The following is a 24968-nucleotide window of genomic DNA, read 5'->3' as shown; positions in this document are numbered from 1 at the left end:
CAGCTGTGGAAACATTCCACAGTTATTCCCATCCCTAAGAAAAGTAAGACCAAAGCACTAAATGACCTACGGCCTGTGTCTCTTACCACTCTGGTGATGAAAGCTATGGAGAGGATCCTAAAACATCACATTATCAGAGCAATGGACTTCCTGATAGATCCACTTCAGTTCACCTCAGGAAGAGGTGTTGATGACGCAAAAACATTTATCATAGTTGGTATTCACAAACACCTGGAGCACCCTGACACTTCAGTCAGACTTCTGTTTCCTGACTTTTCTTCAGCATTCAGTACATTACAGCCTCACATTTTGGCCACTAAACTCTCCTCTCGCTTTCATCTGGACGACCAGCTAATTATGTGGATACTGGACTTTTTGACCAACAGGTCACAGAGTTCTGGTCAATAATACCCTTTCTGACCTTCATTACACCGCAACTGGCTCCCCACAGGGCTGTGCGCTTTCACCCCTGCTTTTCATCCTGTACACTGACGATCAGTGGTGTCAAAAGTATTCACATTCATTACTCAAGTAGAAGTATAGATACTACGGTTTAAAAAGACTTCTGTAGAAGTTGAAGTATCAACTCAAGTTTTTTACTCAAGTAAAAGTGTAAAAGTACTGGTTTCAAAACTACTTAAAGTATAAAAGTAAAAGTAATGGAAGGAAAAAAAAAATGCCATTAAGGACAAAAGCTTAGGCCGCGGCACAGGGGCCTATTGTACACTACCCCACCTCCTCAAAAAAACATTTTTCTAAAGGCCATAATGACTATAATGTTATATTAAAATGTTAATGTTGAAAAATGTGGGATGCACTAGGCTACCTGTTTCAGCCAAATATGTGCCCACTGAAAATGAACGCATTTTAGTACAATGCAAATACATTAAAAAACCATATATGTGTACTACTGAGCATTAACGTGTTTCATGGAGCGGAAGATATGATGACTAGTTTGTAAGTATTGTAATGGTGCAAAAAGTCAAACTTCAGAGGCATGTCATCAATAACCTTTATTGGAATGTAAATGTACATCCAAGCTTAGCTGCAGGAATCTGTGAGGGCAACGGACGAAGAGAAAGCACCTGTTTGATAAATGAGCCAGTAGTGGAGAAATAATAACTTTTAAGAAATAATCTTTTTTGAGTGTGACGTGATTTGTGTCATGTGCAGGTGCGATGGATCGCGTACAAACCAATAGGGTGTCGGAATGGTATAGGTTTATATTCTCATCCAACCACAATTCACTCTATCCGGATGGCGCGATTTATCTGGATAGGTTTTTTTTTTTTTTTTTTGAGCGATGAACAAGGGCGATGCTAGAATTTTCATTTTAGGGGGGCTCAGCCCCCAATGATGGTACAATAATAAAAAATAAATAAATATTTACAAAAAAATGTATTAATAGGGTAGGATGGTATACTAAACTTATTGCAGTATTCCACTGTATTGCATAGATGGGTATAACATCCGAGTACAAGCCAAATACAAGTCTACCTGATCTCTCTCACACACACACACCTGTTTACTGTACAAACCAAAAATTTTACTGTTTGCATTACTAGTACAAATCTTTTTCTATGCTCAAGTACAAACAGAAAATTGTAAACATAAAACATCATATCACTTTAAACTTACACTGACTATCCATATTAGCAATATAAACAACACAGCTATAAGGCTGGACAATGGATTAAACTATGTGGGTGCTGTGATTAACTTTTAAAAGTAAAAAAATAAATAATAAAAAAAAAAAAACCAAAACTGAAGCAGTCTGTGAGAAGGACACACAATGTTTCAATCTCTGTCAGTCACTCTGATATGCAATTAAAACGAGTGCACTGACTGAGTGATGTCTGTCACTGTCTTGAATCACTTCTATGCATAACTTACTTACTTACTTACTTTACTTTTGTCATTTAGCAGACGCTTTTGTCCAAAGCGACTTACAAATAAGAAAAAGTAACTAAAACTAAAAAGTTACAACTCTATAAATACTATCTACCCACATATTTAAGAAAATAAAGAAATTAAATAAAATTGACACATGCATATAACAACAATATTTCAATAATAAACATATCAATGAAAAAATTAAATAAAAAGCTACTACTATCCCTTGCCGGTGTCCCTGCCCGGTGGAGTCGCACGGTAGAGTCGATGGTCTTTACTCTTTGGTCTTCACACTAAGAGGGCTTCACACGACGACTGCCGCGACCGCTGCCGCGGTATAATAACCTTTATTATACCAATCCAACAAATTATCATTTCAATTCAGCTGGACCCACTTTCCTGTTTATCAACTACAAATGGCCAAGCAAGTGCACACACTGACAAGATACACGATAGTACGAGACCAAATAATTTCAGCAACAATAACTGTATGGTAGTTAATGCCACATGCACTGTAATATTAAGTTCTATATTGAAAGCTAAATTTTCAAATGAAAATAGCAATAACGTGATCGTTTTATAAAGTATGCGTATAATGTGTTAAGGGCTTTCGCTGAAGGAAACAGCTGTGGTGTGATGAGTGGTGAATGCAGCGAAAACTTTACAGAAGATTGGAAACCGATTGCTCTCCAATGACTTTTTGTAAACTGTATTTAAGACAAAGAACTGCACAGATGTAGATATTATAACAATCTATCGATAAACACACACACTTCCACTCCTCTGCGCCACCGCAGTCTGTGGATTGAAGAACGCGCAGAAAGATGGAGAGGAGCCGAAGTCTGCTGCCGTTTGAAATTTAAAGGGGAAGAATCGCAAGATTTTTAGGGGGGCTGACCAGAAATTTAGGGGTGCTAAAGCCCCCCTAAAAATGATCTAGCAACGCCCATGACGATGACAAGCCGGAATGAAAACGAGCCGAAATGAAATAGGAGTAGCGAGGCTATTTTTAAAATGTAAGGAATAGAAAGTACAGATAATTGCGTGAAAATGTAAGGAGTAGAAGTAAAAAGTCGGCTGAAAAATAATTACTCAAGTAAAGTATAGATACCCAAAATTTCTACTTAAGTAAGGTAACGAAGTATTTGTACTTCGTTACTTGACACCTCTGCTGACGATTGCAGATCCACTCTGCCTAACTGTTATCTGGTCAAATACGCTGATGACACAGTTCTTCTATCTCTGTTGTCGGGTCCCTCACAGAACCATGGACCAGTTTGTGGTGTGGTGTGGCAGCTCACCCCTGGAACTGAATGTAAGCAAAACGAGATGCTGGTGACTTTTTCCAACAAGCAGAGGGATCTGGCTTCTGCAGTCACCACCTTTATCCATGGGAAGCCAGTGGAGCTAGTTGAGGAGTATAAATATTTGGGTACTATCTTCGACCATCTGCTGAAATTCTCCTCCAAGAGAGAGGAGATTCTTAGGAGGTGTCAGCAGCGTCAATATCTCCTTAGGAAACTGTTCCTTTGGAGTCTGTAAAAACATTCTGTTGTCCTCTTTCATAGAGAGTATCGTCACATTCTCCATCACTTGTTGGTTCCAGTCTATTAGTCTCCAGAACAGAAACTGGCTTCAGAGTGCTGTCATAGTGTGCTCTAAGATTATTGGTTTGTTTGTTAGCTCTCTTACACACATATATGATCAACAGACACTAAGGTTAGTAAGCAAGATTATTAAAGACCCCTCACATGTTCTTCACTCTGCGTTTGAGTGGCTCCCCTCTGGAAGATGGCTTCGCTGCCCTGCCTGTAGAACTCAGAGGAGGAGGGCCACCTTTGTTCCTAAAGCCATTCTGCTTTTAAATTCTTAAACTTAATATTTTTTATTTCATTCTTTACAGATTCCTAACGGAAGACTCTTAATTTATGCACTTTAGGACTCCTTTTTACTGTACAGAAACAAATGACCGTTGCTGCTATTTATTGTTATTATTATTGTTTACCATTATCATAATACTGTGTATTTGTCTGAAAAAGTGTCGTTTTTCTTGAAGTGCTGCTCAATATGCCTTTGAATTGCCCCTCGGGGATAAATAAAGTTTTTTGAAATTGAAAATAGATGTCAGATTGACCACTTCCATCACTGTGAAGAACACAAATATAAGTTTACAAGAAGAGCTTAAAACGATAAAAACTAAAATAAAAACACTAATCACAACTTATGCAAGGCCTTTGCTAGACATGTTTATTATGGCACATGTATTTCCTATTTTCATTTAGCAAATAAATTAATGACTAATTTTCACCTGATCAAAATGACAAACAATGGAGTTTTATAGAGGGAAGGAAAATCATGTTCTGGCTGCTGTGTGTAACAGAAGCAAACTCACACAGAGGATAATTTCAAACAACAGGTGTATTTATTGAACAGCTGAGTAAAGCAGATGGGAGAAGGTAAGTATGAACTTCCATAGACAGGTTGAAAAGCGATGAGTTGGTAATGGTATGTTTTGCCTTGACAGGAACTCGTGGATCGATGAACGGTGCACACACCTCACACAGGCGGATTCGATGGCTTCAGACACGGGATCGCTGGAGGGGAACACAGGAGATCAGACGCTGGAGAGGACACAGAAGGCAAGTACACAAAGGTGGTAGGTAGCAGGTAAGTCACTGTGATAGCATAGGGAGTCCACTTCGAATGAACGAGACCGGACATTGAAGCGCTGTGAGGTGTGTGTTTTTATGGCAGAGTTTAGTGTCCAAACGATGTGCAGGTGCGGGTGATTAGATTTCAGGTGAGGGTGTGCGCTGTGATTGGGTGGTGAGAGAGCCTGGCTGATCTGTGACACTGTGTTTAGTGTAGATGATAAAACTTACAATCAAAGCATCTCTGAAACTCTCTAAACATTTTACAGAGACTGTGATTAACAGAGCCAAGAAGACAGTGCCACACATCAGAAGAAAGCAACATTGTTTACTCCACAAGCGACTTAAGATAATATGGAGAGGTTCTGATTCATAATCAAACATTAATTGTTGTTATTTGTTCTCTCAAGAATAGCCTATATTATACTTCATGTATTCTTAGGATTATATTATTTGTTAGTTTGTTGAATTAAATAGATTTGATTGAACAACCCTGAAGTCTACAAAATGTATTTATACTGATTACACATCCACCTTTAAAGGCAATTCTGAGGAAAAATCAAAGCATTCAAGTAAAGTCCAAAACATTAACATTCACTGAAAAATTGTAGGTGTCTCTCTAGCAAGATAAGATAGACAGAGAATAACTATTAGCTCTTCAGTACTTAACTACGTTTTACTTTTTAATGAATAAACTAACGGTTAAGTTTTCACTAAATGTAATGCAGGTTGGTATGAGCCATACCTTTCCATATGTGTAATGGTCTTGTGTTCATATCCTCATTTATAAATAGGAAACCTAAATAGGAAGTCTGTACATTATTGTACAGTTTTTTTTCATCAGCTTTTGACTTGATTTCTAGTGTGACATTAATATTTGTGGCAATTAAATGTTTGCTTGGTTATCATCAAAGCTGTCCCTGTTTTGTTGTAGATCATTAAACCATTATGTTGCCTCATAAGCCTGTCTGAAATCAGTTTTGGGAGGTACCTTTGAACGCAAACATTGCTGTGAAGTCATTGGCTTATAGGGTAGTAAGGCAACAAGTCAGCTTTCAGGCGCAAATAATGTGTATACTTGATGCATTGCCTTATTATTAAATGTACACATTAGTAATGTGTTAGACAAAGCACACTATCTTTGTCTTTGGTCATTATCATTTCTAAAAAAAAAACATAGGACATGTAGATGGCAAAAGGAGAGAGGGAAAAATTTACCCCCCCCCCCCCCCCGAATAAAATTTGCATGCCACAAAATACATTACTTCCCTATTAAAGATAATTAAAACAGCTTATACAGCAATTGTATTATGAAACTATTTTATTATGAAACTATAGGTAAAAACCTTTTTGCTGAAACATGTAAACAACATTGGACAGTCCTGTGCAGTTGCACCTGAGCTCATAGATGAACCTTTTTTTTTTTTTTTTATAACTTTTATTTATCAGTTGCAAAAGACAAACATGAAGTGCATACAAGAATACAATGTCTTTTTCTTTCCTTTTCCCTTTTATGAACTTAACTGAACAACATCCCCCCTCCCCAAACCCATAATCCACTTATACATTTAAAAAAAAAAAAAGAAAAAAAAGGGGAATAATAATAATATACAAAAAATAAATAAAATAAAAACCTTTATATGTACTCATACATACATTTATATACACTTATACCTACACAGTAATAATTAAAGATACCAATGTAAGTTGTTAGTGCTAATCATTAACTGTACAAAGTAAACATCAAACAAACAATTGCTGCCCACTCCTCAGACATCAAAGCGAGTTATCTGCTGTTATCTGTTATGTTGGAGTGTTTCAGGGTGAACAGATCAAAATCGGGGGGGCTATCTGCCGCTGGCGAACCTGGATAGAAGGAATAGTACATATATAACCATATAGTGGGACCCTACAAAGAGACTTCCTGAGCTGGAAGCTCATCTAGATAGTTAAGTAGTGGTCTCCACTGACTATAGAACCTGCCAGTTGACCCCCTAAGCGAGAATTTGATTTTCTCCAGTTTCAAAAGGCCTAATATGTCATGTAGCCAAACTTTGATTAATGGTGGTTGAGGAGACTTCCACAATAACAAAATTCTCTTGCGAGCAATAAGAGAGGCGAAGGCAATTATGTTATTTTGAGTGGTTGTGGTACGGATATCGTCTGGAGGCTTGCCAAAAATAGCGATATGTGGGGTTGGAGTTAAATTTATGCCTAATATATTGGAAATTGTTTTAAAGAATAGTCGCCAGAATTCAGACAACTTGGGGCATGTCCAAAACATGTGGGTAAGGTTACATGGAGCCTGCGAGCATCTGCTACAATTATCATCCAATTTGTCTGGATAGAGTTTTGATAATTTGTCCTTACTATAGTGTAATCTGTGGAAGACTTTAAATTGTATTAGTGACAGTCTAGCGCAGCTGGATGACGAGTTAACAACCCCATGGCTCCCTCCCAAAATTTTTCAGAAAGATTCAATTGGAGTTCTGACTCCCATTTCATCTTGATCTTATGTAAAATAGATTCACTGTTGGAGGACAATAAATTATAAAAAAAAGGAGATATGGCCCTTTGATAGAGTTTTAGCCTTAAGAGCCAGGTCCATCCCGCTGGGTGTTGGAATCCGTGGGAATGACGTGGCGTGTGTTTTCGCAAAGTCCCGCAACTGGAAGTATCGGAAAAAGTCTGATTTATGTAGATTGAAGGTAGAACATAGATGAACCTTTGAAGTTAATAATATAACATGTGCTTTATGTTGGAATGTTTACGTGGAAGCTTTTACATAACTTTACAACTGCAAGCCAGTTATGCAAAGAAAAAATTGATCTGGAGTTGATTACAGCAGAGCATTTCCAAGAAAACAAAACTGAAACCATTATACATCATCTTGCAAATAGAAATAAAATGTGTCTCTACATAAACCTAAACTGTTGGTGCGGTCTTTTTCCCCCTCAAATTTACAAAAGTTTATATTTGTATAAAATTTATATTTATTATGTAATATATATATATATATATATATATATATATATATACACACACATACATACATACATACATTTAGGTGCAGTCTTTATACATATATATGCAGTCTATATATGTATAAAGACTGCACCTAAATTACATACCACATAAATATATACAAACAAACAACTATATATATATATATATATATATATATGTGAAGTGACCCATACTCGGAATTCGTGCTCTGCATTTAACCCATCCAACGTGCACACACACAGCAGCGAACACACACACACCGTGAACACACACCCGGAGCAGTGGGCAGCCATTTTATGTTGCAGCGCCCGGGGAGCAGTTGGGGGTACGGTGCCTTGCTCAAGGGCACCTCAGTCGTGGTATTGAGGGTGGAGAGAGCGCTGGACATTCACTCCCCCCACCTACAATTCCTGCCGCCCGGAGATTCGAACCCGCAACCTTTGGATTACAAGTCCGACTCTCTAACCATTAGGCCACGACTTCCCCTTTTATATATATAAACTCGTTTAGGCCCTGTACAATAAAAACAAGAAGAACAAAGTATATTGGATTCATTTATTTACCATATTTTGTTATTTTTGTTTCAGTTTAAAAATGGTAATCTAATTATGAAAGATAAATAGATGTATCTATTTATCCAACCACTCAACATATATTTTAATAGGCTACGAGTTTTATGGTTGTTTGCTTATTGGAAAATGTCCTGAATAGCAGTGGCCTCAAAAGGGAAGCAGAACTATTATTCAGAATTTCTTAAAACCAAAGAATAAATCAGTATTTTATCATGAATTTACTGGTTTGGTTTCCAGGAAAGAGGAATTTGGATGGAAATGTGTTATAGCCTTCTTCAGCAAATTGCAACAGAGGCCATAAACGCCTCTTTATCAGACTAATATGATGTACATAACCTTTGTAGCGACTTCATACTAAAAGCTGCTGAAAGCAAACAATTACATGGTCATACCAAAAATGACCTGTTTACAATGTTTGAAAGTATAGATTTTTATTTTTTATTTTCATAAATGCTTGAACAACAAATCCATAACAAAAGTGCCAAGGGTATACACAAAAATAATATACCAAATAACACTTACATGTACCAAATAAATACACAGTTTTTTTGTTTGTACTCTCCTTAATAGTGCTTATTAGGGATGGGAAGATTCCCCGATTCGCTCGGTGCATCGGCAAAAAATAAAAAAAACTATGGGATGCATCGGTTTAAAAAGTGTGTATCGGCTACAAGTTGGCATTTGTAACGCGATGCATCGTTTCTAATATATTTGCATCGGTAAAAAACTATTTATTTATATATAATTACTAGTGGATGTCCTACACTTTTATTGTTTAGAAAGTGACCAATAATCTTTGATCAATATTTTATATGTAGATTGATTTCTCCTCTCGAAACTGTTCCTCAAGCGAGTTCTCTCATCACCAATGCGCGTGAATATGACGAATCACAACAACACTACGGACAGCTGCATAACTGACATGTCACGAGTATATTTTTACATCTGTAAATGTTAGAAAGTCATGCAAATACATCCTTTTTTTTTTGTCAAGGGTGGGCTTCCGCGAGTGCACGCATGCGCGTTAAACAGACAGAGTGATTCTATGTCTTTCATGTATTTGAGTCAAATATGAGTCAAATATGTATTTTATGATAACAGTTACTGTAAAGGACTATTGTAATTGGTTAATAAAATGTAAGCTAATACAGTCCTAATTACTAAGCTCAGATGAGTTAATGTGTGTTTCTTATAGCAGTTATGTAGTTTTGTAATGTAGTTTTAACTTTTAGTTTAGTGATTGTTAATGCATTAAAGAGCAATGTTAGGTTGTTAGATGTTCTCATGCTATCTGTTCTAACTATAAAAGGTACAGCTGCTATAAAACCAGAGAGAAAGGCTGCATGGCTATGATAGTAGAGTCAGTGGTAAAATCATTGTGTTCCTGTTGGTCATTGAGCTCAGCTTAGCCTGACAGTTTTCCTGCCATTAACCAGGTTAGCTTTCCATCATAAGTAGCCACAGTGACTGAGGTTGGTCTTTGTTAAATTTGCTTTATGGAACCAAATCATTTGACAGTGAGTCAGAGTAACTGAAATAAGACTGGCCTATTTGGTAAACTTGTTTTATGAAACAGGCCTCGAGGCATTAGAAGTCAGAAGACACTTATTGACACTTAAAGTTAATTTATGATTTGCTGTCTGTCTGAAACAAAGAAATAAAAGCAATCATATTTTTTCCATTGCATCGTACTGCATCGAGTCGCATTGTGGTGAATCGAATCAAAATCGAATTGTACTGCATCATAGCGGTGAATCGTATCGCATCGCTAGCTGCTTCATCTGTATCTTCAATGTATCGTATCGTTGGCTATGCATCAAGATGCGTATCGCATCGGCCTCAGTTATGGAAATGCACATCCCTAGTGCTTATATAAAAATCTAATTCCTTAAGTACCACAGAATAAAAAAGGTTTCTGATTGCTGAATTTACAACGATGAATATGAAACTTAAGTGTAATCAAGAGACTGATAATGTAAGCCTCAGTGTAGATTGTTTCCACCACACACGCTTCATTTTGACATATATCCCGTATCCCTCATATAAATACGGGATTCACTTTTGAAATAGCTTGTTTGCAGTCAGGGTAAGTTGCTTAACCTATATCCACCGCTTCAGTGGCATGCAAGTGGTTATAGCACCTAACCAGTACAGTACAGTACTTCTATGGAGAGCTCATCCGTTCTCTTTTTTTCAGTCACTCCTGACACTTTGCTGCATACAGGGTTTGTGTACGTTGGTCCGAGCAGCACGTAAAGCAAAACTTTTATTCAAATTATGAATTATTTACAGCCTAGAGAGCGAGTACATAGCGCTTCTATATAATCACTAAAAAGCTGGCTCACTTCAATTTATTGCAATCTCACAATGTTCCGTTATAATCAGTGAAGCTCTCTGAACTGCAAATAATATCGTATTTACATCGTGTCTGTGTGTGGCGTTTAGCATTGAGTTACGACTATCTCACGCTGAATGCAAGAGGTGGCAGCCTTGGATTATCTATTTATATCTGTATTAATATCTTAATATTATATCTTATATTAACCATTTGCACAGACGAGCATTATCTGATCGGCTCCTCCCAACCGCAGATGCAGGTTTACGTTACAAGCCACTTTTTCCTGCGTTTTTCAGTCAATTTCTTCACTTTTTCCCTCCTTATGAACAACACATTTTCGTACACGATAAAAGCTCCTTGTGTTTTGTCGGTTTGACCGATTTGAGCATTCATAAACAACGCAAAGCACAGGCATCTTAAGTTTCTGCTACTGATTCCTATGGAGAAAAAAATTATACTTCCTGCCCTCCAGCTGCATTTCGCGCCACAGCAATGACGTCTTGTGCAAACAACCTATTTGGCTAATGTTGATGTAATTTATTAATTGTGCGCATACATAATTTAAAACGTTCAAAACTTAACGATAGGCCTACTGATCGGACTCGGACGATTACTGAGCGTCAAAGCGCGCGCTTAACCCACCAGCTGAAAGGGGAGTTTTGATTGGTCTTTCAACCGAGACGACTTGAAGCGGCACTTCACGGACCAGTCAGAGTTTAAAGTATGGGTTTAAAGTATCGCGAGATAGCGATTCGGAAGCGTAAGGTGCCGTCTGCGTTTATATACCGTTTGGTTTGTGTAGTGTTGCTTCAAGTGAACTGCCTGAAGTGCTGGCAGTGCCCCAGTAGTGCCAGCTCGTCCCTCTTGCCCCGGCGGTCTGAATGGGCTACATATATTTTTACTTTTATTTTGTGCTGCGTCATCGCCCCCTTTCGTTAAATCAGCCGCCCCCTCATGAGTGCTGCGCTGGCTACAAAATTCAAACATGATACTTGAGACATTTTCAGGGTGCATATTCCTAATAGTCAAAACTAGTAGAGGAGTATAGGGATTCTATAATAAGTTCAAATATTTGAACAAAGCCTACAGACTTACTTCAGGAACTGCATCAACAGTCTAAAAGGACCTAAACTTTTCCTTTACTTTTTAACGTCAGTCTTCATTGGTCCTTTGAGTCCCTTATTCAGTTATATCAGGTTGGGTTCTTACTTCCAGACAATTTATTATCTTGTAAGTGAATGTTTTATATTTGTAAACAGAGTGTCAGACAGAATATGTTGAACCTTCACTTCACTATAATCTGCAATCCATAAATTTAATATGGAAGTGTGTATATTGCGAAAATATATTAATTAGTTTTATTCATATTATTAGATAAAATCGATGCAAAAAAAAAGGCGTAGCCAGCTGTACTGTCAGATCCCGACAACCAATATAGCAAGAGCAACAAAGCGAAAGGACATTTACTCTGTCCGAGACACAGCGAGCTGCAGGAGCGGTGAGTAGACCCAATGCAGTCTGCAGCCTAGAGACAAATGTGACCGTGTTTATTCGTGATTGTTTCGGTGTGTGTGTGTGAGTGAGAGAGAGAGAGAGAGAGAGAGAGAGAGAGATTTGTACGTTTCTCATTTTGAGAAGCATAAATACAGTGTTATGTTTAATGACTGAAATACGCTTTTAACACCGACGTCATATTAAAACTATTGGGAGTCGAAAACTTTGACAACACCAGATGAATAGAGATTGCGTATTTTTGCGTATTTTTAGTAAGAACGAAAGTGAAAGCGATAAAGATGTTGAAAACAGACGGCAGTAAAGAGCAGCACAAGGCAACAACAATGATTTTTCTGATCATTCACCCTGCGAGACTGTGAAAGTGTGTAAAGCCTATAGTTATTTAGTTTATATGTAGTGCTTGGACAACGAAACTGAAACACCTGGTTTTAGACCACAATAATTTATTAGTATAGTGTAGGGCCTCCTTTTGCTCCTAGTACAGCATCAAGTCGTCTTGGGAATGACAGATACAAGTCCTGCACAGTGGCCAGGTGGATTTTGAACTCTCTCTCTTGCAGAACAGTGGTCAGGTCACTCCGAGATGCTGGTGAAGGAAAAGGTTTCCTGACACACTCCTCAAAAACACCCCAAAGTGGCCCAATAATATTCAGATCTGGTGACTGTGCAGGCCTGGGAGATGTTCAACTTGACTTTCATGTTCATCAAACCACTCTGTCACCAATCTTGCTGTGTGTATTGGTGCATTATCGTCCTGATACACTGCACCACATTCAGGGTGCAATGTTTGGACCATTGGTTGCACATGATCCTCCAGAATGGTTCCTTAGTTCTTGGCAGTGATGCGCCCATCTAGCACCAGTATTGGGCCTAGGAAATGCCATGATATTGCAGCCAAACCATCACTGATCCACCCTCATGCTTCACTCTGAGTATGCAACAGTCCGGGTGGTAAGCATCTTTGGGGCTTCTCCACACTGTAACTCTCTCGGATGTGGGAAAGACGTGAAGGTGGACTCATCAGAGAACAATGCATGTTTCACATTGTCCACAGCTGAAGATTTCCACTGCTGGCACCATTGAAACCGATGTTTGGCATTGGCACGAGTGACCAAAGGTTTGTCTATAGCAGCCCGGCCATATATATTGACCCTGTGGAGCTCCCGACAAACAGTTTTGGTGGAAAGAGAAGAGATGAGGTGCACATTTAATTCTGCAGTGAGTTGGGCAGCTGTGGTTTTATGTTTTTTGGATACAATCCGGGTTAGCACCCGGGCATCCCTTTCAGACAACTTCCTCTTGCGTCGACAGTTACTCCTGTTGGATGTGGTTCATCCTTCATTGTGGTATGCTGACTTTACCCTGGATACCATGGCTCTCGATACACCACAAGACTTGCTGTCCTGGTCACAGATGCACCAACAATTTGTCCTCTTTTGAACTCTGATATGTCTCATATTAAGTTGTGTGTATTGCAATGTTTTATTTGCAGCTGTGCTATTGCTCTGCTAATTCAACCTTCACACTCTGCTCTTACTGGTGGAATGTGCAAATCACTGAAGACTGGCTACCAGGCTACACAAATATAGCCACGAAATTTCCAACACAACTGTATATTGGCCAGTGTTTCAGTTTCATAGTCCAACACCTGTACATATGGCCTATATATATATATATATATATATATATATATATATATATATAAACACACACATATGTATGCATGTATGTGTGCGTGTGTGTGTGTGTGTGTATATATATATATATATATATATACACACACTGTATATATCCTTGTATACCCCTGTATAAGTTGAGATATGGAAAGTATCATTTGTTGGCTGACATGTTAGTAGTCAACATTAACACCTCAACCTGATCAACCTGACCATTCCTTCAATCACTGTACAAATGTAGCAACACCTAAATTAAAATTGTGATTACTTAGGTTATTTTATGTAAAGGGTAAAATCAAACAATCAAGTGATAATCAAAAGTTTGTTCAACAGGAAGGAGGAGAAGAGAGAAAAATGAGCCAATACCAGGTACTGGACGTTCAGCAATTCAAACCAACTGAAGGTAAAATCATTCAAGTTAAGATTTTGGATTCAATATTTGGTTGTCTAAGTAACACCTTAATATTTTGTAATTCCTATATTGATTGTCATATCTAATGTATAATTACTCATCACAAAATCAGTACTGGCTGTAACCTTGTCTTGAAAAAATCACTTAAAAGTTTATTAGTGTGGTTCTGTTTCAACATCAATAAAGCATCATATACCAAATAATTACAACAAAAGACACTTTGCTAAGAAGGAAACTAACGCACTGTTCTTTATCTTAAAGGAAAATGCTACTTCATAATTGAGATGGGCAATTCATGCATTTTGCGAAAGCAGATTTCAGATCATCTCTATAAACAAAGACCTAATTTGAAGGAGGTGCACAGTGTAGACGACTGTGATGTGATTCTGGTTTTCTGCCCCATTGTTTCACGGGCTGGAACTGATATTGATGCTGCACTGAATAAACTTAATGCATGTTCAGGTAACTTCAAGATTAAGCACCAGAAAGTATATTGAGATATGAGGAGAAATATTCACACATTTTCTACTAATCTAATCTAATTGTTTCTTTATTTGAAACAGCATCCAAACCAGCTATTTTCATGGTGTACCATCTCACATTTGACCCTGAAAAAATTGTACCAGACAGCAGCAGATGTATAAACAGGAGAGATACACTCACAGTGGACTGTCTGTTCAATGAAGACGGGGGATTGTTGAAATGTGACATGAATGAGAAGGCACTGGCCAAAATTGTTCAATGTTTCAAATATCAGGTATTGTCTTAGCTCTTTTTTTATTTTAAGTTCATTTAAGTGTGTGAATACTAATTATGCAAACATGATTTATAATTGGTAACTTGACAAAGCTTTGTTTGAAAATGTATGTCCCTCTGTTTCTGCTGTTTTATCTTAAAATTGTTTTGCATGTAGCTTAATTATTATAAAGACATGCCAAATTGAAGCTGCTGTTATTCAAATTTTTGCATAATTTTAAAAGGCTGTGTATTTTCCCAGATTGAATGGACACCTTTGGGTGGAGCAGGCAAAATTAAGCAATGTTGTGCAGTGAATTATTTATTCGCATTTATTTGCATTTTATGTTGTTGTTGTTGTTATTACAATTTCTTTTAATAACGTATATGTTTTTAATAACTTATATATTGCTTGTTTCACCTTCAGGAAAGTTTTCTTGATATCCTACTGATGTGTGATTGCCGTAGGATACTTGGCATAATGAAGGTGAGAAAATGTGAACCCAATATGTGTGACAAAAAATATCTCTGCTAAAATATTTCCATTTTATTGTTCCCTATAGTACACATTTGTAAACACGACGGCTTTCTTCTTTCGTGAGGGGGTTTGGTGCCACGGCATCTTTGTTATTATAAAGACATGCCAAATTGAAGCTGCTGTTATTAAAATTTTTGCATAATTTTAAAAGGCTGTGTATTTTCTCAGATTGAATGGACACCTTTGGGTGGAGCAGGCAAAATTAAGCAATGTTGTGCAGTGAAGAATATTTATTTGCATTTTATGTTGTTGTTATTACAATTTTTTTTAACAACTTAATAATATGTTGCTTGTTTCCCCTTCAGCAAAGTTGTCTTTATATCCTACGGATGTGTTTCAGCAGTCTGTATCGTAATTGCTGTCGGACACTTGGCATAATGAAGGTGAGAAAATGTGAACCCAATATGTGTGACAAAAAATATCTCTGCTAAAATATTTCCATTTTATTGTTCAATTATGGTAGGATTTGCAGTTCTGATTTAAAAAAACAAAAAACAGTAGAGCCATAAATTGTTCTTCACTCTGTTTCATCAGGACGATGAAAGAAGCGCACTGATAAATGAAGATGAAGGAAAAAATGTCTAAGTAAGAAAGTAAGAATGAAAATCTAAAGCATGGTGTCACATTTTTGACATGAGATTACTTATGGAAACTGGTCGAAATAAGTAACGAGTAACTAAACGAAACGAGTAACTGCTGATAAAAATTCTGTATTTTTTCCCCATAGATGTTGAAAATATGAATGATCCAATAAAATAAATCAATTGACAAACAAGTTAAACGATGCAAGGAGATTGCATCTTTTTATTATGTTGAGTGTAATTACAACTTTAAACTGTAATAGCTCTAGAATGTGTTAAGTTCTGATTAGAATAGATACATGCAAATAGATAACTGTTGTGCTTCATAGCCTGCATGAAAATGAATATGGAGACTTTAGATGGAGACGTTTAGTGTGATAACTGAATTACAACTACATTATTTCTATTATACAGTTCCATTGTATGATATTTATGATACTGATCTTTGTAACATCACTCACTGACATGGATATGTAACAAAATAAATTGTCTTAAGGTCTCATTTATTGTCTTTGGTCTCAGAAAAGAGGACTCAGACTTGGCTACAAAATGCCAACATCATTTAAACATCACTGTTTTTATATTTATCTTATCTTATAAAGAATCAATATTAATCAAAAGTGCAGTTTATTCTGATATATGCAGGACAACACTTGATATTTAATAGCATAATGTGTTTCAGGGGCCCCAATGGGTAGATGTTAATGTTTTACATTTGTCATGTGTAAATGTTTATTTTAGCAGATTTTAACATTCTCTAAATCATAATTTAACCTTTAATCGTCCCTTGATTAGAGCGATGTTAAAGTCGCTCTAATCAAGTGACTTGATCTAATAAAGTGATTTTAACAAAAACTGCGTATCCTGTACGCGGCTGACACAGAAGAGCGTACGCAGTTTGCGTCCAGTGGATACTCTCCAAAATGGCGCTCCGCTGACACAGAGGAGATGAATTGTTGAATTAAGTCGTTGTTTTCTTTGCACAGAAAATGTTCTCGTCGCTTCATTAAATTCAGATTGAACCACTGATGGCAGATGGACTATTCTGACGATGTTTTTATACTTTTCTGGGCCTTGACAGTGTCATTTACTTGCAGTCAATGTGACAGTCACAAACCTCCTGGTTTTCATCCAAAATATCTTAAATTGTGTTCCAAAGACGAACAAAGCTTTTACGGGTTTGGAACGACATGGGGGTAAGTGATTAATGACAAAAATTTAATTTAGGGGTGGAGTAACCCTTTAAGTTGCTTGTATTAACCAATCCATTTCTTTCTGTTTAAGTTTACATTTTTATATCCGTCTTTAATGTCTACAAACAAACTTCAGATCTAGAGGTGACCACCGTGGAGGAGAGTAATGTTGTATACTTTTCCACTGTTACAAAGTCAACAAATTAATGAATGATGCATTTATATAGCGCTTTATTGTCTATTGCTGTACACCCAAAGCGCTTTACAATCATGTGGGGGGGGGGGGGCGGGTCTCTCCTCAACCACCACCAGTGTGCAGCATCCACACTTGGATGATGCACAACGGCGCCAGTGCGCTCACCACACACCAGCTACAGGTGGAGAGGAGAGAGAGTCATTGAGCGTCATTTGAAAAATGAAATTTATAAATGAAATGATTACTTATTGACATTTATTGATTCGTAATAGTAAATGTATTTATATGAAACCAACATGGATAGACAGCACCTAGCTGGACCATAATGTGGCATTTTATTAACCAATCTGCACTAATCTGGAGCAGAACTGGATTATTCAATGCATAACATCCTGGCGAAGTTTCCAAATTGTTCTATATGCTGGATATTTCTGGTAAATGGCAACAGAACACAAGTATCTTTTTAATTTCTTATACAGAAAATAAATGCAGAGAAAAGATTCAACCATGACAACCGCATTACTTTATCTTCCATAATTTTCAAAGAGGGTGAAGGTGAACAGGACAGAAAATTGTTAAAAGACTATTACAGGAGGTCAATGGCAAGCTTGTAAATGTTAGGAAATGTAAAAAATGAAAAGACAGAATACAGTATATGTTGAACATTTTGAAAATTTTAATATTTTATATTTCTTATTCCCTTTTAATGGCTTCTCTCACGTTTTTCTTTTTTTTAATTGTACATTTTCTACTGTAATCTTTTCTTATAAAAAAGTTTACCTCTCTAAATTTTGTTTTTCTTGAATGTCTGTTTTACATAACAGTTAAATTAACTTCAAATTCAAATAGAAAACACAATATTACTGTTAATAACTAATAAAATGGTTAAAACTTAAAAAAAGGTAGGAGTGAGAGTGGACACTTATCTCCATTTGTACAGTTGAATTCCAGCAGAAAAAATAAACAATATCACTTCCTGAAAATGATCTCAGTGGAATTTTTGTCTATTTTGGAAGGCGAGGGAGTACATACTAACAGGGTGGAAGATGAATTTAGGGACACGGTAAATGAAGAAAACTGTAATATATATATATATAGTTTCACATGATTTATATGATTAGATGAAGTTTGGCCTAGTCCATAACATAATTTAAAAATATTTTGAGGTTTTTATCATTTCATGGTTTATATTTCTAGTGTAAGTTGATTACTTTGCACTGAGGACACGATAAAACTGAACGCATGTATCAGTAAAAAGGTGTATAAAAAAACTAAATAACATTTTTAATGTCTATTATCTCTGTTTAAGTGATAAAGTAGACCTATTGTGTATAATTTAAGCAACGTCTTATAAATATGTGACTATTTTAGACAAAATATAAGTAAATCATAGACACAGAAAAGTGTCTGTATAACAGGAATGACCCAAATTATAAATATAAGAAATATATATAGGCCTAGCCTATTGAGTAAAATACCTAAAGCAAATATGTGTTTAATATATTTTACACATGCAGTACCATATCTTATCTAGCCTATATATTTTAAAGTGTATTACTGAATATAAAATTACATATATTTACACAATATAGGCTATTATTCTGTATATTTTCTAATATATCGTTATGTCGTTTAATATATTGATCATTAATATTAGGAAATATATGAAGAGTTCATTTCCAAAAACCGATATCACTTTCAAAAAACTAAATTCTCCACATGTAGCGCGATCTGAACCCTAACACATTTGGTCAAAAAAGCCTAGCTATTTTGTAGCTAGATTTAGCGACTTCCCCACCCATTTTGAGACATTTTTTCAAAAGTTTCGTTTTTCAAAAGTTCTTCATCTTAAAGGAAAACACTACTTCATAATTGAGACGGGCAAAATCACACATTTTGCGGAAGGAAATTTTAGGTCACCTCCAAAAACATAGGCCTGGATGGACGGAGACGTGCAGTGTGGAGGACTGTAATGTGATTCTGGTTTTCTGCCCCATTGTTTCACGGGCAGGAACTGACATTGATGCCGCTTTGAATGAACTTAATACTTGTTCAGGTAACTTCAAGATTTAGCACCAGAAAGTTCGATTTAGGCCTGGTTTCACAGACAGGGCTTAGACTAAACCAGGATTAGGCCATAGTTCAATTAGGACATTTGAGTAATTTTTATAAACATGCCTTATTAAAAACATTACTGGTGTGCATCTTTAGACAAAACAAAGGCACTGATATATTTAAAGATCAGTCAATGCAAGTTTCTTTCAGTTGAAACGGCTCAGACTTACATTTTAGGCTTAATCCTTGTCTGTGAAACCGGGGGTTAATGTACTTAGATATTGATGTATATGAGTTGAAATACTATTCACACATTTTCAATCTTATTGTTCTTTATTTGAAACAGCATCCAAACCAGCTATTTTCATGGTGTTCCATCTCACATTTGACACTGAAAAAATTGTACCAGACAGCAGCAGATTTATAATTAGGAAGAATACAATCACAGTGGACTGTCTGTTCAGTGAAGACAAGGGATTGTTGAAATGCAAAATGAATGATGAGGCACTGGCCAAAGTTCTTCGCCATTTCAAGCCTCAGGTTTACCTCTTTAAGTTTATCTTTAATTTGAGATGTGTGTAAAAAGTAATTATGACTTAAAAATAAAAATGAGCTATATAAAAATTAGGAAAAATGGGGACATAACAGTCACTCTGCATTAAACTACAGAGTTTAGAGAACAAGTTTTTGGTTCAGACTTGCTTACTGTATATACACTGTTCAGTACCCTCCAAAAGTCTGGAATTGGGTTTTAGACAATATCAGGGTGAATCCTTATTTTTGGTTGACCTTGCGTTGATAAGGGTCAAAACAAGCTATGAAAACTATATTTTTAAGATACATATTTAATTATTTTAGCTATTTATTTGATTAAAAATGAATTCTGAACATAGATGTAGATGTTTTTTGATCTGCAAAATTGTTAATTGATAATTCATCTGTTTTTCATATTCTATGTTATTATTCTATGAAATTATTGAAACAATTTATACAGTAATATTATGTTTTTCTCCCTTTTAGGAACAAAAGAAGTTCCCTCGATTTATCATCAAAATGATTTTTGCTGGTTTTATTTTCTATGCATTTTACAAATTATTACGGTGAGAATCTCTCAATGAGTATGAGTAGATGATGACTGAATTTTCATTTAAAATAATGTCTGATTTTAGACATCTGAGTTTAGAAATTGGATTTTAGATTATTTGGTTAAACTGGTGGTCTTTTCACCACTTTTTGGTAACAATTAATCTAATTCAAATTCTGCATTTTTCCCCACAGTTGAGATGACATGGAACACAAACAAATGCAGAGTATGATCTGATAAAATAAATCATTCACTGTGGATTTCTGAAAGGACAGAGGATACATTTTTTGCTCATTATTATACTGTGTAATTAACAATTTTAATAAGCTGTAAAATGTGTTATGTTTTGATTAATGTATGCAAATTGATAATTGTTGTGCTTCATAGCCTGCATGAACATTAATATGAAGACTTTAGATTGAGAAGTTCAGTGGTATGATTGAACTACAGTTGTGTTTCTTCTATTGTACTTGTAAAGAGCATCAAACTATGGCACAATATAACTAGCCAAGGTTTTAGTGGGGCTTAATGTTACTGATCCCTAATATCACACTTTGACATAGATATATAAATGATAAAATAAAGTGAATCTTGGCTGCAAATGTGTCTCAGAATCTATGAAGAATGCTACAAAATTCAAACATGATACTTAAGCGTAAGACATTTTCAGGGTGCATATTCCTAATAGTCAAAGAATAATAGTAGAGGAGTATAGAGATTCTATAATAAGTTCAAATATTTGAACAAAGCCTGCAGACTAAAAGGGAATTGACTTACTTCAGGAACTGCATCAACAGTCTAAAAGGACCTAAACTTTTCCTTTTACTTTTTCCTTTTACTAGTGTGAGACAGAATATGTTGAACCTTCACTACAATCTTCAATCCATAAATTTAATATGGAAGTGTGTATAATGCAAAAATATTTTACTTAGTTTTATTCATATTATTAGATAAAATTGATGCAAAAAATAGGCTAAGAGGTAGCATGTAGCCAACTGTACTCCCAGCTAACAATAAAAGGTCCCCAGAACGTCCCCTGAATGGCCTCGGTGAACGTCCCCTGGACGTCTTCGTGTAGGGTTCTTTAGACGACAAAAAGACGTCGCTGGGACGCTCATGAAACATTGTGAGGACCTTAAGTGTAAACATGTCATCAGTCAGATTAGACAAAATTTACCTACCAAGGAATAAACACACAAGCAATAGTACTTCAGTAATACTTTTTATTTTTATAAACAATTTCTCTAGATGTGTGTGTGTGTGTGCGCGGGTGTGTTTGTGTGTGTGTGTGTGTGTGTGTGTTCCAGTTGCTGCGTGTTAGTTCTCCAGGTCCGATTCCACCCGTGAGTTCGGAACGTAAAATAATAATAAAATTAACAAAAATCATGGGTTTAAACCTTGATTCATTACTGACATATACTAATATTCTATAAAACTGAATCAAATGACTCATTATCTATAGTCACTACATACTATAGGCTCAAAAATGCACTTCACACCAAAGTGCCAGTACTGTCTGCAGCGCTGAAATTTCAATCAATGTAACCTTATTATGTAGGCTACTTGTTATTTGCCTGTCCACCTTATGTTTAAAGTTTTTTCTACCCCCAAATATTGAAGGTAAAACCCTTGTCTGAACAGGTAAAAACGTATTTAAATAATATTTAATTATAATCATTTGTTACATTTATATAGTGCTTTTCTAGACACTCAAAGCACTTTACATTGTAAGGGGGGATCTCCTCAATCACCACCAATTTAATTATATTTAGCTTTGCTTCAGGGACATTACACCACTCAAGCAGTGCTTTTTGATCCTTAAAGTGATGATGACAGAAGTGCTGCACTGCAGACTACAAGACTCACTGGATAGATCATCCATTGATAGAAAGTTTATGTGGATATGAAATCTGTTTTGTCCATATTCGCTTTGACTTTTTTTACATTTTGACACACAAACAAAAGGGAATAAAAGATAATAGCATCACTGAATATGAGTCAAATATTGCATATTTCTGTACAAATTAAAGTGTACTCATTGTTCATGAGTGATTATCAACTAATCAGTATGTCGGGGTTCTCAACTCTGGCCCTCAAGATCCACTGTCATACAAAGGGTGCGTCTCAATCAGCTTCATAGTTTGCTAGGCTGTGAATTAATATATTGTGTACACAAATTCAGGCATTGGTAAGCACAGTGGCTCACTATACACTGGTGACTATTTCTGTCCTCATTGTACAACATCACTACTGACATATATGCACAACAGTATATAGCCGTTGTTTCACAGTAGAAAATGCACCTAAAGAGACGGAACAACCAAATAGCAGAGACTGCAACAACAACAGACAGCCGCATTGACAAGTGCTTGTGAGCGAGAGAGAAAGGGTATGAGACAGCTCAGCTTTGGTTTAAAAGAGTTAAAATAATTTAACAGGGAAAAATAGAACAGACACTAGACATGGATGAAGCTTTTTAGAGCGCATGTGTCGACCGCCCGCGTTCGCGCACAACATCAAATGGAGTAGGCTATACTTTGAAAGGCTATGTGTTCGACTGTATGCATATGCTAGCACATGCGTACAAAAACAAAGTATACTTTGGGATTTAGTTTGTTCATGTGCACTTAGGGCTGGGTGATATATTGAACGCAATGATCATGCGCAACTCGTCAGTAAAGCCGGTTCCATGATTAGCAGTAAATCTCCATTACCTGTTTTCAAATGGAGTGGCATTTAATACACAGAGCAGTAGTACACTGACAAGCTACGCAAAATCGAGTTCATAATCGCAGATGAATCGCCTTTGATAATGAACTCGATATTGAATAGCTTGTCAGTGAACTACGGCTCTGTGTATTAAATGCCACTCCATATGAAAACAGGTAGGCTAATGGAGATTTACTGCTAATCACGGAACCGGCTTTACTGACGAGATGTGCATGACAATCGCATTCGATATATCTCCCAGCCCTATGTGCACTAGGGGTGTAAGAAAATATCGATACACCTGAGTATCGCGATATTTTGTTTGGCGATACTGTATTGATTCTCAAAAACGGAATATCGATATTTAAAAAAAATAATAATCAGACAGGATGCATAGCAGTTGTTTCGTTTAGAGTTAATTTCCCGACCGCTAGAGAGCAGTCTTCATCTCTGAACTTAAACAGTGACAGGAAATACTAGCATTAGAGCACACCACTAATGTTAGAGTTAATATAGTTCGCTGCCAGTAATGGAGGATGAAAGAATTGTTCCAGCTCTCGTTCCCCTTCAATTCGGTCACTCTACATTGCTTTGGTAATACATTTTCCTCGAATATTACTGAAGCCTTATTGAATCACGCCAGTGAAACTGGCCAATGGCGTTCAAACGCACAAAATATGAGGGGGCTCGTCACTATATAAAGCAGCGCTTGTACGTCATCCATTAAGAATTTTTTCCTTCAGCAAGAAGCCTATCAAAAGAATCTACTACTCACCGTGATCTACACGCTGCAGCGGATACGCCTTCTTCCCCTGCTGTGTTCCGTTGAGCTTCGGACGAACAAAGATGACCTCTCGCGATTGCCTCTCCTGTGTAGAGCCAATCGAACCCTCTGATGGCCACGAATCGTGCGTCTTCTGCCTGGGTCGCGCCCACGCAGAGGCGGCGCTTGGGGGGTCGGACTGTCCCCACTGCGGAGATATGAGTCTCCGGACTCTCAGGCTCCGTGTGGCCATCGTCCAAGGCGATGAACTCGCCCAACTAGCTCTGCCGCGCTCTTCCTCTGAACCAAAGAGTAAAGTGCCGCGAGTTTCTGATGCGGATCTGTCCGGGTCGGGTGACGAGACCGCGCCGGCTCAGTGCCCACACGCTTCTCACCCCCCTGCTGCAGGTCCCCTTCCAGTGCGCTTCATGGCCGCTGATCTCCGCCCCTCCCCCAGCGCGCAAGATGTGGTGTCTTTCGGAGCCATGGAGGAGGATGAGGATGATGCCATCTCGGTGGCAGCGTCTGCGAGAGAGGAGTGGTCCAACAGCCCACTGGATTACACTGCGCCCAGCAGTGATGCTGGGGACCTCCATCACAGTGATGTTGAGCTCCTATGCGTCCTGACCAAGGCGGTTGATGAGCTCGGTCTGGAGTGGGCGCCTCCTACCGAGCCGGCCAGAAGCAGTCTGGACGAGTGGTTCCTCCAGTCGGACCGCGGCCGAAAGGACACCCCGCGGAGACCCGGCCCCTTTTTCCCGGAGGTGCACGACGAGATAGCGAAGTCGTGGAACGCACCGCTCACCAGTCAGGTGCACAATCCGGGATCCTCCCTTCTGTCGTCAGTGGACGGCGCTGACCGAGCGGGGTATGTTAAACTTCCCCCCGTGGAGGAAGCCGCCGCTGCCCACCTCTGTCCTGCAGCCGCGGCGAACTGGAGGCTGAGAAACAACGCGTCTCTCCCCTCTAAACCTTGCCACGCCACCGCAAACTTCGCTGGCAAGGCTTTCTCGGCGGCGGGCCAGGCAGCTTCAACACTGCATGTGATGGC

At 37.5% G+C, this 24968-nt stretch overlaps 1 protein-coding gene across 11 annotated transcripts in view; it reads left to right on the top strand.

The window, feature by feature from the left end:
- The first annotated feature begins 4374 nt into the window (after nt 1-4374).
- Nucleotides 4375-24968, top strand: part of LOC306870559 (uncharacterized protein) — a 37574-nt gene continuing 16980 nt past the window's right edge. For 2 of the 11 annotated variants that reach the window (XM_079417906.1, XM_079417904.1), the window contains exon 1: nt 22733-22834. Coding sequence is in view for 8 of the 11 variants with exons in the window: in XM_079417911.1 (XP_079274037.1) it covers nt 4401-4536; nt 13989-14054; nt 14325-14525; nt 19708-19901; nt 20382-20461; nt 20640-20643 (681 nt within the window). In the remaining 3 variants the exon portion in view is untranslated. Of the gene's footprint in view, nt 4537-9480; nt 11959-13984; nt 14055-14324; nt 14526-14626; nt 14821-15225; nt 15286-15641; nt 15720-15870; nt 16419-19707; nt 19902-20381; nt 20462-20639; nt 20831-22732; nt 22835-24968 lie in introns of those variants that run through there. The other 9 variants (XM_079417912.1, XM_079417913.1, XM_079417915.1 and 6 more) reach the window with 9 other exon arrangements.

This window comes from Barbus barbus (assembly GCF_936440315.1).
Source record: "Barbus barbus genome assembly, chromosome: 5".
NCBI classification, from domain to species: domain Eukaryota; kingdom Metazoa; phylum Chordata; class Actinopteri; order Cypriniformes; family Cyprinidae; genus Barbus; species Barbus barbus.
The sequence above is the reverse complement of the archived record's forward strand: the minus strand, read 5'-3'. Positions and strand labels throughout refer to the sequence as shown.